At 39.3% G+C, this 18205-nt stretch overlaps 1 long non-coding RNA gene and 2 gene segments (V, D, J or C); all 3 read right to left on the bottom strand.

The window, feature by feature from the left end:
* Positions 1–971: 971 nt before the first annotated feature.
* Positions 972–4905, bottom strand: LOC121139523. The segment is given in 3 exon segments: positions 972–998; positions 4464–4777; positions 4860–4905. Coding segments are annotated over 3 exon segments (387 nt in total).
* A 5722-nt stretch (positions 4906–10627) lies between these two features.
* LOC101842386 lies at positions 10628–11014 on the bottom strand. The gene is made up of 2 exons (XR_005876060.1): positions 10892–11014; positions 10628–10793 (listed from the first exon to the last, which is right to left on the bottom strand). It is a non-coding gene; the product is annotated as an uncharacterized LOC101842386 (long non-coding RNA).
* A 2692-nt stretch (positions 11015–13706) lies between these two features.
* LOC110340585 lies at positions 13707–14337 on the bottom strand. The segment is given in 2 exon segments: positions 13707–14203; positions 14286–14337. Coding segments are annotated over 2 exon segments (543 nt in total).
* Positions 14338–18205: the final 3868 nt, after the last annotated feature.

Here is an 18205-nt window from a genome sequence, read left to right as displayed (position 1 = left end):
GTCAAATGCATTTCAATCATATACAAATTCTCCTGCAATGAAAAGTTTCAAGTGTCACATGGTACTCAATATTCCATTTCTATATGTGAGTGCTTTGACTACCTCATGTACTCAGGGCTTGTTACATGGAAGGGTTGTTGAAGTCAAGCTCACATGTAAAATATATGTTGCACATTGTATATGTTTTTGTGGGCATGATGTTTCTTGCCATCATGCTGAAAGTGGCTCCTGCTCTTGATTCTAACTAAAGAGAGCTGAGAATTCACAATACAGCCTGTATAGGAAAATGACTCAAAAATATAAATGAGTAACTATTGATGCATCTGAGGCCCTGGGTGACTCTAAGAAGCTAAAAAAAATTTGAAGTTAGTACTGAAGCAGGCCTGTGTATACTAGAATGGAAAATGAGACTCAGCTCTACTTAGAGAAAGTGAAACTTGACCACCTTTAGGAAGACTCCAAATCTTAGAGAATTACCTTGGAAATGACATCAGAATTACAGCAGATACATGGGCCATGAATACATTCTTGATGATGTCTGGAAACTGACACCAGAATTACAAGTGAGATATGGACAATGAATCATTTCTTGATGATGCAATATAGGATAACAATGAATAAGCTGATGTTAACTGAAATACCAGCTTTGCTATAAGAGAGACCTGTCTGACTGTGTCCATGTTTCTGTAAGTGTGAAAATAAGCACATATCTCTGATGATCCTGCACATGTTCTGAGAAAACAACTGAGCAGTTTACACAGAAATTATCAATAGTGCAGTTGGCACCTGACCAGAAATTGTTGGTAACACTCTAAACAGGTTGTTTAGAGTGCACATCACAGATACATAAATTAACATATTATGTCTAACCTCTCTGTCATAATTTATCAAATAACAATCAATAAGTGATTTTGGAAGGGGGATTCTAAATTTTCTTAGTGAAAAATTAGTTTTTAAGCAACATATTCTAATCATAAGTTACCTTTTCCCCAGTAATCCTTGATCCGCTCACAAGAAAATACCACAAGAAAAATTCTCTCCCTCTCTCTCTCTCTCTCTCTCTCTCTCTCTCTCTCTCTCTCTCTCTCTCTCTCTCTCTCTCTCTCTCTCTCACACACACACACACACACACACACACATACAAACATCCACAAGCACCCAAAGCAAAATCAGAAATGAAAAACTTCATACAAAAACAGTTTTTCTTGTTTTGTTTGCATCTTAGGCATAAGACCTGCTGTGAAGTGTGTTTATCACAGTCAATGACATTCTACTGAAGCACATTACTTTTTTACTTTGTATGTAAGTATCAGTTGTAGATAGTTTCTCATTTAGGATTGAGTGCACATGTCCAGTACCCATTCACAGCATTCGAATCCCAATTTGGATTGAACCTGTGCAAGCCCTGTATTAACATTCACAGTGTAGTGATTTCATGTGTGCGACAGTCTTATTGTGTCTGAAAGAGACTGTATCCTTGGACTCATTTAATATCTGTGGGTCTTAAATCTTTCTTTCTATTCTGCTGCATTTGTCCCTGAGACCTCAGGAAAAACTTTGCTTAAGACAACACATTTATGATTGAGTACACATGCATCTTTCTTGCTTTATAATTTGCCCATTTGAGAATCAAAAAAGTAGAAGTAGAAGGAGGAAAATATGTACTTACAAACATTATGAGACAAAGTATATGCAAAATATCACTGAGTTAATTTTCTTTTGGCCATCTACTTATAGGCATGAGAGCTTCCTTATGAGTAGTTTGTATGCCCAGTGAGACAACATCAGAAAATATGTATTCTTATTAAAGAAGTTATCAATTGTTGATAGCTTCTGTCGCCTTCCCCTGTGAGCATCACACCTTCACCTGGTTTATACCTGTGAAGACCCTGTAACGCTGCCATAGACTCTCAGCTGTTAGTATGTGAGAATCTGTACTTTCCTGTACTTAGGGAACTGACAGAAAATTCCCTCAGTTGCAGGACTAAGAGCACTATCTGTGTATATTCACTATGTTCCCTTATAAAGGGACACTGCCTACCTCCAATCCTTATCTCTATCTTTCTCTATCTCCCTCTATCTGTTCCACTCTTTACCTCTCTCTGCCTCCTTCCTTCCTCTACCCCTCTTTCCTTCTCCTGTCTCCTGCTGCTCCTGTCTCTGGAGATTGTCTCTCCATTTCTATTCTCCCATTTTATGATTTCTTTCTCTAATTAAAAAACTCTCCTTGATCTCTGTGGCATGGCATCTTTCCAACCGGTGCCTCTCTTCTTAACTTACAACATCAGGGAATTCATGTCTGCATCAATCCTGTTGTATTTGAAAAGCTGGTTCTCCTTGGTGTCCTCCAATCCCTATGGAATTTAGAATCTGTGAGCATCCTCCTTTGATTGTTCCCTAAACTCTGTGGAGACAGATTTGAAGGAGACATTACATTGAATGTTCTAAGGTCACTCACTTTTGGCACATTGTCCAGCTTGTCTCTGCATTCTCCACTATTGCAGGATGTTCTCTAATAATGACTGAACAAGACAATGTTGTATGAATATAGCAGAATTACTTGGAATTGTTTTATTGATAGTTCATTAAGGATAACAGGAATATTTTCCCATGTTACAACTACCTAATCTTAGCTTCTTGGCCAACACAGTGTCATAATTGATTCCATCTCATAACCATAGCATTCCATTCTTTAACCATAATCTGATATTGGTAGATTCATAACACATGTTTTAGATTCTACTGCATCAAGTATATTGCCTGTGTGCCGTTACTGTAGATTTCTCCAGTCTATTCTTAGGTTCTTGCCCAACATGATGTTAAGATTCATTCTGTCACATGAAGTGAGTCTAAAATCTAATATGAGATTGGGTGATTCATTCTTCAATCTTTTGGTCACGATTGCATCACACTGTCCTATAGGCATGTCATGACTATGGATCTAAGGGTTTACAGTTATTATACCGTATTTTATTCACATATTTTCTACTGACAGACATCTATGAAGTTTCTAATTCTGGTATTATGAATAGGACAGAAATGACCATGGCTAAGTCAGTATCTCCAGTCAGAAGTAGAGCCCTTTGCATATAAGCACAGTTGTGGTGTTTTTGGATGGTGGGATAGATCTCCTCCCAGCCTCCTGTGGAACAGCCACACTGATTCCCAAGTGTCTGTACAAAGCAGGAAACTTTGCAGTGTAAGGTGTTTTGGATTCAAATTGATTTCTCCAGAAGATAGGAGATAAGTCCTGAAGTCAAGTTTTTATAACCACTAACAGATTCCTGCCTGGTACATCAGAGAATCCCATTCATTCAAGTTCCAATAGGGGAAGAATCTCAAAACTTCTGCTCAGTCCCTTCTCTTGAGTTGGAGGAAGACAGGATAGTGTTTTATACAGTGATTGTTGTGTCAAGCAGTATTTATATTCAGCATGGGTTTGCGAAAATATCTAACATAATTGGCGTAGGGGATGCATGCCAGCCACAATGCATTCAGCATAGATTTCACCTATGTTAAGCACATTGTATTCATACTGGTCGTGGGGGATGTACACTGCAGGGACATGCAGAATTAATATTCTGTGCTATGAGAAATCACATTCCCTCAAACACTTGAAACTACCAAGTACCATTTGTCGACATGTTGGTTGTAACTGACCAATTTATTTAAAATCAGATACACTATATCATCAGGATGACCAACAGGTTACCAAAGACTTGATCCTCTATCATGTTGGTCCATTTTAAATAAAGACTTGATACTGTAGAGTTGGGTACATGGACAGGGAAGGCAGTAAATGTGACACTAGAACAACAGTGACTAAGGTATATTTCAGAATGTACCTCAATTTCCATATATATATGATATATATATCATAAATGTGTTGATAAATGTGATCTTGAAAGTAATGTAATAATGCATTTGTCCAATTTATGAAAATCATACTAAAAAGGCAGTGAATTCTGATATAAATAGGTCTTTTATTTTATGATATGGGAACGTTTGCTGCACCACATGGCCAAAAAACCACATTGAGGTCCCTTAAGAGTTAACACTGTGAAAGGAGCTTTTATTTGTCAGATGTTGGTGATTTCGATTGCACAGGTCAAATGTGCATTATACGTTATTCACAGTTCTTGTATTTTTATCATAATTCATCATCACAGTTTTTCCTTTTTATTTTTTTATTAAAGAACAGTGTCAATTCAGGCAGTCACTGGCCAAAACTTTCTCATGATATGGAGTCCACTAGAGGCATCCTATGTCAAAACCTCTTTTTACTCACATGTGTTTTGCAAAGTTGATTTAAGCAATATAGGTCTTTGACTAGGAGGCAGAGAAGGGAACTCTAGAATGATTATTTCTGAGCAAGTCCCCAGACTGATCTTCTCGGTCATCTCCATTCTTGTGATGCTTCCTGCTCCTCCAGGGTTTCTTACACACTGAGGATGTGGTTGCACGACTGTGTCTCTTGCACAGAAATAGATGGCAGAGTCCTCAGATGTCAGGCTGCTGAGCTCCATGTATGCCGTGCTGGAGGATATGTCTCTAGTCAGTGTGGTCTTGCCCTGGAACTTTTGTGCATATTTAGTATTTCCACTTGTAGTACCAATCCATCCAATCCACTCCAGGCCTTGTCCTGGCCACTGTCTCACACAGTTCATATTGTATCTACTGAAAGTGTAGCCTGAAGCCTTGCATGACAACTTCACTGAGGAACCAGGTCTCCCAATCTCAGGCCCAGACTGCTGCAGCTGGACCTGTGATTGAACACCTGTAGAGAAAAATACAGAGTAGGGGTCATTGTCACATAACACTCAGTTTATTCTCCAGGTTTGGAACTTGGATCAACTTACCTGTAGTTACTGACACAAGGAAGAGGATGATCCAGGTCCATCCCATGGTGAGGACCTGTGTGTTCAGTATCTGTGGAGAGGACACGGATCATATGTTGGGGGTGATGTGGACATCTCTGTATTTACCACCATAGACTCATGTGATTTGCATATTCATGAAAATGGTAATATTTAATAAGGAGCTGGTCCTACTGGAGAACAAGTTAGGGGAGACCTGGATTAAGCAGCAGGATCCTGAGGTCCCAGTCCTACTTCTCTCTAAAGATATATATATATATAGTATCCTTCTTCACTGTCTCCTCTACAGATGATGAGGAAGTAACATCAGGACCTAACTCTCAAGAGATATCAGACCTGATACAGTGGATCCACTTGGAACAAGGTTATCAGACTGATTTACAGATTGTGACTGTGATTATGATGACAGTGATGGGAAATTTGAAACCTGCTGAGTTTGAACTTTACAACCTCCTTTCTGATATATGCAGTTAATATTTGCCTTTCCAACAAACAATATACTACAAAACTATCTCAAATGAACCAAAGCATATATACGTCAGAATATTTGCACAACAGTGCTTATTGCAGCAATGTCAAAATAACTAAATTATGTATCTCTCAAAAGAGGATCTCATCAAGAAGACACATTTTTATTATCAACACAATGGAAATTTTTCATCTACAGGGAATTTGGAAATTATGTTAGTTATGGAAAAATGGATGCAGCTAGAGAAAAATCTGTTAATTATGACCATCTTAGAAATCAGACATTAAATGAGACTCTCCTTAGTAGTTCTTAGATGTTGCATCCTTATATACAACTATGAATAAAAATATATGATGAAGTGCAAGTTAAATTGTCTATTAGGATAAAAGTAAAGGAGGAGGGGAAAATGAGAGTAGAAATTATGGGGGAAACAACTGTATGAAATACATGTGTATGAAAATTCTATAACTGTAAAATTGGTAAAATTTTTATATTTTTTGAAATTTGATCCATGTACAAAATATAGTATGAGCGTATCTGTACCCATTATGCCCCCACTGGTTCCTCTTGGGACTTTCCAGTAGTCTCTGTCAATCTTTGTGTCCTCTCTTGTTTCCTTAACTAATAGCTCAATGAATCCAATCAATTATATCTATATACACATAGATGGAGTCTTTCAATAGTATACCAGAAAGAAAACTGGTTCTTCAAAGAAAGTGAATCCCTTATGAAAAATCACTATTAAAGTCAAGAATCTCCATAGTAAGATGAAGTTCTACACAGGTAAAACTGGAGTTGGTCCTTAACCAACAATGAAATGTTCTGGGAGTATATCTGAATACCATAACAGGTGCAGGATATACACTCAGGACATCCCGATGTTTGAAGTACACTCATCCTTTATATACTAGAAAGGACCATGATGAAGCTGATCTCGGCTGAGTTCCAGGGCATGGGAAATAGATGGAGGGGGCCCATGCATCAGGATATCATAGGAAACATTGTCAGAACTCACGTGTGAGGGACAGTGCAGTGGCATAGTTATGTGGATCTCTCATCTCTCTTAGGTGTCGTGAGTGAGAATGAGGACAGTCTAGATTTAAGGTACTTTCGTCTAAACTCTTCCAAAGTCTCAAAAACGACATATTAGGTTATGTATTACCAATTCAGCTAAATACCTTATCTTTTAGAAAAATATGCGGAGAAAAATGATACATGAAATCCTAAATTCAGAAAAGGACAGATTGTGTGATTATCCCAATTTTCTTCTTCTCTCTGACCAGAAGGTTGAAAAGGGCAGTGTATCACATCATGGGACCAGGTCTCCAAGAGCAGAGCTACAAGGACTCAGCACTGTGGCTGGAACTTCAATGACTGAGATCTCAGGACACTGTTCAATATTTCAATTGAGAAACGCCTCCCCTAGGGGAGAGTAGAAGTTACAGATAAAATTTGATGCTGCTAATATTGGCTTTGATGACGATGTCTATTTGCAAATTTTTGACTTCTTGTATGTACGAAAAATGAATGTTTGTCCTTCCTATAAGGTTCTCATCTGATGATAAAAACATATATGTGCAATATACTGAACAAAGAACTTTTATTATACTGAGTCTGAAGTAGTCTCACAGTAGCTACACCAAGTGTATTGCATGTTCTCAGCAGTTATTTGAGGTCAGGACAGGAAACCTTAGGGTCTCAGAGGACCCCCTCACTCTCCAGATGTTTGTCTCACTTACTATATTGTCTTTGTTGGTTCTTCAGTTCCCTCTGCTGGTCCTGAGCATCCTCAAAATGAGGTTGTTTCTGAGTACACAGGAAACCTGCTCTCTGTCTTTGCTGTAATGTGATGCAGGGCTCACTTCAGTGGTAGCAGATCCCACTCATAGGGAGAACTGGTCATTGAATGTATCTGTTAACACACTGAAGGACTTCTCGTGACAGCTTTATGCTTTCTGCTGAGTTTGAGTTAAAAGGAGGTCTCAGAATTCTATGGGAAAATAACAACATCTAGTTGTATATTTCAATTAATTAAAGGTGAAGAAAAAGAGAAATTTTTTGTCAGAGGAAAAGTACAGATCATCTCTGGGATTGGGGTACACACCAATATAGACTGAGCCATGTCAGTTATGAAATTTGTGTAATTTTAGTCCCTGAGCCTTGATTGCCTTTGGGCTCCTGTCTGAATCCAAAAGATTAAACATAGAATCCCATTGATGGGCCGCCTCTCATCAGAATGAAATCACCAGGTGCCCTCAGGATTCCTCTGTGTCTAACCCTGGTGACAATAGCAAGGTTATTTGTGCTCATATAAGTGTCAAAGTGCATGGGTAAAAATGAGTATGTGTAATTATAAATAAAACAGACACATCTATTTTGATAGGACAACATATAGAGTTTTGGGGTTTTTTAAGGGAAACTGTTATATTTTAGGGAAGCTCAAGGTCCCAAAGGAAACAACTGCTTTAGCATTCTCTGAACTTACTCCTGGTCTGATCCTGAGTTTCAGTCTGCTGTGGGACTCCTGTAGAGATGAGCTCTAATGGTCTTCCTGAGCCTACAGCTCGAGTGCTGCTTGCCTGACTGACGTGTCCCTCGATATGGACATCACAGAATATGTGGCTGTCACTTCTAACACATAAGTCTGTTTTGAGGACAACTTTTCCTCAGATGGATTTCTGCAGGTGAGGATAAACCTGAAGAAGAATGTCCTGTTTTCTGTGACTCCATGATAACCTCATTCTCCAAGGACCACAGCCTCTTTTTTAGGACAAACGCAACACCAGTATGTATCACAGTGTGATGGAGTAAGCAGGGACAGTGCAGGTAAGGAGCAGATCTTTGGATTTCACCAGGCCAAGTTTTGATCTCTGCTTGTACCTAAGGACAAGGACAATTGGTCCCTGTCAGGCACAAACAGTGACATGTTTCGCATTTTTCCTGGCCATAACAAAGGATCTAAATATTTTGACAATGACAAAATCATTTCTGATAGTGTAACTTACAATCTGTCTTGGTGAAACTCATCAACACATGTTCTCATAAGAAGCATGCACAGAATGCATTTATATTTGGACATGTCAATATATAGTTGACCCATGTGTGACTCATGAATGGCAAACAGACACTGATACTGAGAACCTATCACCAGACTCATGAATTGACCCAACAATCGCTTCTTCTATCCACACTCCTGCAAGCTTATCTGAGAAGATTGCTGGTACCAGTCTTCAATTTCCCCGGGAGATTAGGAGCATATTTCCATTTTGGGTGCCCCATAATTACAGGTGGGAATGGACAAAATCCGGAGTCTCCTGGTTTTTCTATGATGTCTAGTATCACCACTGCACTGACATAGACTATTTCAAGAAGCATTTGGAATTAGGCATAGGATTGTAAATGTTCTTTCACATAATTGGTCAAGAGAAACCACACTCACCGGAAGTCATTCCTAGTATGATGCCATCAATATTAGTCGCACAAATTCATATTTGTTGGAGGAGGGATTGTCTGCTAGAGAAACTTGGGTAACTGTAGTTGAGTAAAGAGACATCTCACATATATTAATCTAAGAGGAATCCCTTGTGCCAGGTTCAACCTGTTTATGTTTCTTCAGTTAAGGAAAATCAAGTGCTCTACAGTAGCAGATGAACACCATGGAGCCCATGAATGAAGAGACATGATGGTTGTCAGTACAGGTGTATGCTCTGTGAAAGGCTTAAGGTGCACTCAGGGAATCGGGAATGGGCAGGCTTTGAACATGGGTTAAAGGATTAGCTGTAAAATTTTAGAGTCTCTTTCAATTCTGTCAGTAAACTGAATCAGATCTTCAAGTAAATACAGGGATGTAAAAAAGAAAAAAATGTGAAATGTAAATAGCAGACTAAATTAGCTGTCCTACAGGTATTATATTTAGAAATTATTTCTTTCAGGCCTTTCGTTATATTTACTTCTCTTGTTGTGATAGTTTTTTTTTTCAAACACACATGAATCAGATGAAAACTGAAAAGTGGAAGCCGTAATACACAAACGTGGAACCTGTATGGTAAAACAAATGAAAAACAATAGCAAAGCCCTCATTTAACACTACAAGGCAATGAACCACCAAAGATGCCACCGAGTTGATTTTGTATAGGCCACATATAGCTCACCATGGAACTATACAAGACAGTGGTCTCTTTTGCCAGTGACCCTCCCTTGAAGAAAACTAACTTTTCATTTTCAAGTGGCTTTCAGAATTTCCACATGATCAAAATGTCTTCTACACAATATGCTTCCAATATTCTTAGAAACATACACTCAGATTATCACTAACATAGGGTCATTTGGATCCTTGTTGGCAATTTAAAAGTGCTCACTCTTTGAGCTTTGGAGGCAGATTCACCAGGAAACTTCTGAATATAGTGAGAATGGATTCATAACCAAGAGCAACCAGACCAGGATCTGAGATCCACAGTAGAAGCTCACAGGAAGGACACACTCTCCAGACCATACAGCAGCCATCCCTTAGCACCAGATGATCGCCTGAGCTCTGAGTTAGTGCACAGAGGTCAGAACTAGAATTATCTAATTCAATACAGGGCAGAAGTCATCATGATGAATGCTGTAATGAAAATATTTTAATTAAAATAACAACTCAATCACTTCTTAGATTTATGTGCACAGCCCTCCAGAACTGGAGAATGGTTTGGACAACTCAAGGTGCTTACTGTGACTGAGCCTGTCTCCCCTTCCACATGGTTCCCTCTGATTACTAACACTGCTCCAGTTTAGGATCTGCCCCAACCTCAGTATGAGGGAAAAGTCGACAAAAACCTCCCTACCAGCTAATACTGGGGAACACAGAGAATCAATCTGCATTTTGTTCAAGTAGGAATATTAAATATTTGTTATAAGAATGCTTGTCAACACAGAACTCAACATTTTCAAAAGCATAATCAATTCCTAGGGTCTATAATTGCCAAAAGGATCCTCCAGAAAACAGGCAAATGAAGATCACACCCAGATAAAACAGGAAAATATAATCAGTTATGTCAGAACATGGGCTTTAAGTGTGCTGAGCGCCCCTTGCTGGCTTTGTAAACCTGGTAGGGAGGTTTTTGTCTGGGCTCACACTGAAGAATCCTCACTGTGTCCTTAGTACAGTAATACGTGGCCGTGTCCTCAGTTCTCAGGTTGTTCATTTGCAGGTAGACCATGCTTTGAGAATCATCTCTGGAGATGGTGAATCTGCCTTTCACCGAATCCGCGTAATAGGTTGCATAATTATCGGGTTTAGTACTTATGACAGCAATCCACTCCAGCCCCTTCCCTGGAGCCTGGCGGACCCAGGTGCATTGCAGCATCACTGAAGGTGAATCCAGAGGCTGCACAGGAGAGTTTCAGGGACTTTCCAGGCTGCCCTAAGCCTCCTCCAGTCTCCACCAGCTGTACCTCACACTGGACACCTGCAAACAGAGAGGATATTTATCAAGAAATTGTCACGCGTGTCTACTGGCTCTCCCATTCTTGTCCACTCACTCACTCAGTATCCCTTGCCATCTACCTTTTAAAAGAGCAACAAAGAAAACCCAATGCAGCCCCAACCCCATGTCAATTGTCATGTTTTCAGTGCTTGTCACTGGATGGAATGACAGGGCAAGAGTCATCTGCCTGACCTGTGGAGTCATGGCAGGCCTGGTTTTCATGGCAGAGGGAGGGAATATTTGCATATCTTCCTGATATATCTTGTTCTCAGGTGTGTGTGGACCTTAGAGGCAGCAGCTAATGGTTGAAATGCCTGAAGGACAAGGAAGTAGTGAAGACCCTGATTTTAATAAATTATTATTAATTATTAGTTTATAAAAATATTCAACATCCTTAATGTATGTTTTTAAATTTTTTACACGAAATTTAAAAACTAAGAAATACATTTTCATAATTCCATGGGAACTTATGTAAAGATGAATGAATCAGTGAAATATACATGAAATTAAAGTACTGAAACTGGGCTGCAGGACAGCATGGTGGGAAAGTTTAACATGCACAAGGTCCCAAATTTTATCCTCATTATGCAATGAATAAATACAGATAGATAGAAGTGTATAATATATATACATATTAAATAATCATTAATATTACAAAGGCTTTTCCTTGTGAAATACTAAAGTAATCACAAAACGTATATATATATATATATATATATATATATATATATATATGCCAAATATTTGTGTTTGGGTGGTGTTAGTTAACATTTTTGGTATCTGTGACATTAATTTTCCTAGTCTCTGGAAACAGAGGGAAATCTGTTACCTGGTCTGTACTGATGTGGTTTTATGTAGTCCTGTCTCTCTAGTCTGCCTGGTGATATAGAAATTTCTTGGTGGCTGTGGCATATGTCTCAAAAGACACCCTGTAATAGTCATCCCTGTATTAGAAAGGAGAGTTGGGAAGTAATTGTTTAATTGACTAATTAATTCAAGTATTAGAGAAACTTTGTTATGGCTAAGAGTTCTTGTGGACTATGGCATGATTGTTTCTGTGGCACCTGCAGGAAAGTGATGTCATTTAAAGCAGATAAATACAGTGAGCTGATGGTCTGAAGTCACTTCTGCTTTGAGTCCTTAGATGACCAAATCAATCCTCTGACAGGTTTCACTCATTTATCAGGGTGATATGTGAGCAAGCTAAAGGAAGAAAATCCAGAACGATGTGGTGACCTACCTTGCTATTCTGTCTTTGCACCTGTTCCTTAGGAACCTGAATGGCTGAGGTGTGGTCATCCCCTGCTGGTCTGTGCTCCATCTTCATCAGGATGATCTGTTAAGAAAGATGCTTCTGATCCTGGATAAGGCTGATCAATAGGATTCATGCAAGTCTAGAATGTGGATGTCAGACTCTGCCACATGGACTTTGTTCATTACTACAACCTCTTTACAGTTAGATGGTGTCATCTCAGGAGGTTTCTTCTCACAAGACTTGCTGGACGATACTCACGCACAGCCTTGCATGTTATGATCTAGGAATTTTACTTGCAACAGATAGGGAAAATATAAACTGCAATATATAAGACGTAAGTTTGGATTGCCTTCATCACACATCTTAGAACCTGAGTGTATATAAAATATTACATTCATTCAATAACTGCAGGAAGAAGTACATAAAAAGCAATATCCACACTTTATTTTCAGCTAACAGAGGAGCGATTAAAAGCAAAGCTCTAAGGGAAATTTCAGCTGATATTTCCCCAGAATGATTTCAGAGTCCTAGTTGCCCAGCTGTTCTATACAAAGGAACTTGTTCTCAGCCAAGACACCTGATGATCCAGGACTGTGCTCTATATTCAGGGATAACAAAAATATATTTTCATTTCTGAATGTTTATCTCTTACTCCAAATCAAACAAAATGGAAAGATTCCAGCTTCATAGACTAGCAGCTTTTCGTTTGTTTTTTCTCTCTCTTTTATTTGTTATGGAAATTCTGTCACTGGTCCCCTAGAAAAATGAGACTATGTTTTAGTCTAAGAGAGATATTTTTCACTGGGGACGGACATGACCAAGAGAAAAAAGTCTGAGCAGAGCAGTGTGTGACCCTTTCGAGTGAGGAAAGGAGTGACAGAGGATGTTAGCAGTGGCTTATGATTCAGTTCATGTTCCTTTTTGTTCTTTAATATTTGTGCATGAAAATTTTTATTTAAATAAAACCACAGGGAAATTTATAGCATTTACTCTTGTTTCATGCAATACAATTTATCATATCATCCCTCAAATTATTGCCAGATATTCCCCATGCATATCCACTCATCTTTATGCTCTATGTGTGTGTCTCTGACTCACTGTCTCTGTGTGTGTCTCTGTCTCTCTGTTTCTCTGTCTATGTCTTTCTCTCCCCCTCTCCTCCTCACATCTCTCCCTCACTGCTGCTTCTTATCTATTCTTCCTTGTTAACAATGGATGTTAATCCACTCTTACAATATGTCCTAAGCTTTTTCCCTGCCTTACGTGCCGTCATGAAGATTCTACAGGGTCTGGAGGCTCTCTTATCATTATGTCCATGTAGAAACTATCCCCAAATCAAAGGGGTCCCCTTCCCTCAAATTTCCTTTGCTTGCTTCAGGCAAACAAAATTGGAATATAAAACAGGCTTTAATTAGCTCACATTCTATTGATTTGACTGTTATGCGAATAATCTAATTTATAGCCTATTTGCAGCTATTCCAGAAACAATAGCAGACCCTTCTATGTAAGAGCTGTGAGCATCATGATGTATTGCTACAGTTTGTCCTATATTTGCTTTTTTAAAAAAAGAACAATATCCGTGGATGAAGTCATTGTTAAACAGCTGATCAAGGTATGGTGTATTCTAAGGACAATGGAAATCATCCTAACTTATTCGCTGCAGTCCTTTTGAAAATTTGACTAATCTCTCTAACTCTGGGAAGTAACAAAGGGACACTCAGTGTGATTATTTGTTGGCAAATCTCGAGGGTGTTCCTCTCTATCATCTCAGTCCCAGGGCAGTTTCCTCCTCCTGCAGGGTTTCCAACACACTCAGGATGTGGTTGCAACACTGTGTGTCTTGCACAGTAATAGACTGCAGAATCCTCAGATGTCAGACTGCTTAGCTCCATATAGGCTGTGCTGGAGGATTTGTCTGCAGTTAGTGTGGCCTTGCCCTGGAACTTCTGTGCATATTTAGTTTCATCATCTGATGGATCAATTCTTCCAATCCACTCCAGGCCCTGCCCAGGCCTCTGCTTCACCCAGTGCATATAGTAGCCAGTGAAGCTGTAGCCAGTGAAGGACAGTTTCACTGAGGCTCCAGGCCTCACCAGCTCAGCCCCAGACTGCTGCAGCTGTATCTGGGAGTGGACACCTATGGAGAGAAAAACAGAGTGGGTGTCACTGTCACCTGAGTGGATGAACCACCCGAAAGTCTGGAACGTTGAGTCCCTTACCTGTAGTTGCTGTCATCAGGAAGAGGATGATCCAGCTCCATCCCATGGTGAGAAGCTGTGAGCTCAGTGACTGTGGAGGCGACACTGATCATATGTTGTTTTGAGTGTGGACATACCTGTATTTACCACCATAGACTCACACGATTTACATATTCATGAGCAGGAAGCTTCTTAGATTAGGACCTAGTCCGCTGAAGCAGAAGATAGAGGACACCTGTCTCAGGCAGTGTGATGCTGAGAATATGTATAACATCCTCCCAGGGCTCTCCAGTGATGCTGAGGAAATAACATCACAACTTCAGGTCTCAAAGAATTTCAGGCGTGAGACAGAGGCTCCACCTGGGACAAGGTTATCAGATTGATTTACAGTGGCTGTGAGGATGGTGACAGTGATGGGAAATCTAAATCCTAATGAGTACTAAATTTACAGCCTCCTTTCAGATGTATGCAATGATTATTTGCCTGTCCACCATATTGTATACTGAAAAACTCTCCCAAATGAACAAAAGCAAATATACTTCAGAAATCAAGTAAACGGCTTGTTTACTGAAGCAATATAACAATAACAAAATTATGGAAATAAGCTATGTATCTATCAACAGAGTATCTCACCAAGAAGAAATGTTTATATAAACAACTCAATAGAATTTATACATCTACAAGGAATATGAAACTTACATCATTTAGGATGAAACTAGAGATAAATGCATTAATTAAGGTGATCTTAGAAATGAGACATTAAATGAGACTGTCATCAGTATTTTTTAGATATCGCATGCTTACATACAGCTATGTATAAAAATACATGATGAAGTATAAGTGAGTTGTCTAATAGAATAAAGGTAAAGTAGGAGGGGAGAGAAAATGAAGGGAAGACATTGTGGGAAGAAATAACACAGATTGCAAAATACATGAGCATGAAAATTCTAAAACTATGTAAAATTGATATTTTTGCATAACTTATTTTATATTTTTTAAAGTTAATCCATGTATAAAACATAGTATGATAATATCTATACCCAGTGTGCCCCACTGTTTCCTCTTGGGACTTACCTATAAGTCTCTGTCCCTCTTCATGTCCTCTCTTGTTTCATTAACTAATTACACATTGGTCCAATCATTTCTATCTAGAAATACATTGGAGGAGTCCTTCACTAGCATACCAGAAAGAAAACTGGTTCTAGAAAGAAAGCTAATCCCTTATAAGAAATCACCATTAATATCATGAGTCTCCATAGTAAGATGAAATTCTACATAGCTGACTTTGAGTATGTTCTTAACCAGTAATGAAATGTTCTGGGAGTAAATCTGAACACCAGGAGGGGTGCGGTACATACACCTGGGACATCACACCAGACTGAAGAACTCTAATCCTTTAAACACAAGAAAGGACCATGATGAAGCTGATCCCAGCTGAGCTCCAGAGAGCTGTGAACAGATGAGGCAGCCCGTATATCAGATATCATGTGAAACAGTGTCAGAGCTCATGTGCGAGGGACAGAGATGTGATGTAGGAGTGAGGATGTCTCATTTTCTCTACTTGATGACCCTGAGTGTGAACAGGGATGACCTGGATTTACCATATGCTCTTCTGATATTTTTTCCCAAGTCTCAAAGTTCATATATGAGGCTTGGTATTACCAATTTGACTAAAAACCATTACCTTTAGAAAAAAACTATGCACAGAAATAAATGAGACATGAAATCCTAAATGCAGTGAAAGACAGACTGTGTGATTATCCCCAGCTTCTCCCTCTCTCCTTCTGCTGAGCTGGGGGCTGCACAGGGTAGTGTATCACACCTTGGGATCAGGTTTCCTACAGCAGAGCTACATGAGCTCAGCACTGGGGCTGAAACATCAAGGACTGAGATCTCAGATCAAAATCAACTATTCCAGCTGAGCAAACCCCTCCCCCAGCGGGCAGAAGCTTTAGATAGAATTTCAGGTACTGATGCTGAAGGCTGTGAAGATGACAACTAGATGTCTGACACCTCGTGTGTAAAGAAAATGTATGGCTTTCTTACATGCCTGATTGAGGATGTTTCTGAGCACACAGGGAACCTGCTCACTTGTCTGCTGCAGTGGAATGCAGGGCTGTGTCTTCAGTAGTAGCAGAGCTCAACTCGACTTCAGGGATAACTGGTCCTCGAATGTGTCCACTGAGGGAATTATCAGTAACAGCTGCACACTTCTTCCTCTTTTCTCTCAGAGTAGGCTATTCCTGAGGGTGCACAGCCAGGAGGAGGACTTAGCTCCCAACAGACAGAAGTTATCACCACCCAGCACAGGAGAAAAGGAACTATCTGGAATTTTTTGCATTTATGGTGATTTTTGTCCTATGATGTGACGGATTTTGAGAAGGTTCAATATGAGAAAATCGTATACTCCCTATCTGTTAGGTGGAATACCTCTTTTGAGTCCAGATCATCCTTAGAACATTTTAGCTCTGAATTTTCTTTACTTGTTTTTAGTTGGGAAGACCTATCTAAATTTGACAGTAGGGTATTAAAGTCCCGAGTTACAATTGTGTCAGGACCTATGTGAACTTTTGTCATTTGGTGTTTGTCTTATGAAGTGTTGGATCCAAAGCTGTTCATAAAGATTTGTGATTGCTGTATCTCCTGGATGAGTTCTTTCCAGTACTAATATGTAGTACCCCTTTTAATTACATCCATTTTAGACAAATGTTTACTTTGACTGAGATGAGGTACCTACAGAAGCCTGCTTGTGTTTCCTGGCTGCTTGGAAGCTTGCTTTTCATTCTTTCATAATGAAATTTTAGGTATGCCTAATAAGTGTGTTTAACTGTGTTTCTTGAACACTGAATATAGGTGGTACCTTTTTCTTTTTTTATCTCATCAATTTGTTGTATCTTTTTTGTTGTCGTTTGAGGCCATTAACATTGAAGGTGAGTATAGGATGAGGTTTTCTGTTTCCTGTAAATTTGTTGGGTGATGCCCTGTTTTCTGTAATATTGGTTATTTCTTTTCTTGTTACCACATTAGTCTTGAGGGTTTGATGAGCTGCTGTGCGGAGCATTGTTAATTCTTCTCCACATCTAGTTTACCTGCAGTCAGGTTACCATTCGTCTCTGTTCCTGTAAACTGTTCCCCCTAATTAATTCTCGCAGGGCTGACTTAGTATTCACGCGTGATTTATTTGTGTTTGTCTTAAAATTCATTTATTTCTACATCAGTATTGGAAGATACCTATCACATGGGAATCAAGATTCACTAGACTCAGTACAGGTGAAGTGAAGCTTGTTCGGGGAGAAGGCACTCTCACAAGAAACAAATTACTGCCGCGGGTTCCCAATACAAAGATGCTGAACCTATCACCCAGATGTTGTCCAGGACAGGATCAGAAAGTGAGAGAGCTCCCAGCGCCAAAGCTAATCCTTATCACTGGTCAAGTCTGCACCTGTGACCGCGCCCAAAGGGCCATGGTCAGTGATACAGGTGTGGAGGAGGATGTCACCACAGATACCTTAGCAGGTTATACAATTCTTAGCTCAGAGTTGTTAGCTTTCAGAGCTTGAAAATTTGTATTCCATACCCTTCTGGCCTTCATGGTTGCTGATGAAAATTCTAGGGTATTCTGATATTTCTGCCTTTGTGAGTTCTTTTCTTTTTTTTCATGCTTCTTTTGGTATTGTTTAGTATTGTTTCTTTACTTTGTTTATTTGGCACCCTGGTTGTAATATGCCATGGTTATGTATGTTTGGAGTTCTACATACATCTTGTATTTGGAAGCCTCCTTCTTTCTTTAAATTTGGGAAGTGTTCTGCTACAATTTCTCCATATTAGTAAGACTTTTTCATTCATGTATTCCTCTTCTCCTTCTCTGAACCAGGATTTTTTAGGTTGGCTTCCTGGATGTATCTTGAACTTCTTGGAAATATCACTCATACTACTGTAGT

This window comes from Mesocricetus auratus, unplaced genomic scaffold (genome assembly GCF_017639785.1).
Source record: "Mesocricetus auratus isolate SY011 unplaced genomic scaffold, BCM_Maur_2.0 Super-Scaffold_15014, whole genome shotgun sequence".
Lineage (NCBI taxonomy): Eukaryota > Metazoa > Chordata > Mammalia > Rodentia > Cricetidae > Mesocricetus > Mesocricetus auratus.
Note: the sequence above shows the minus strand (reverse complement) of the source record. Positions and strands in the feature narration are given on the sequence as shown.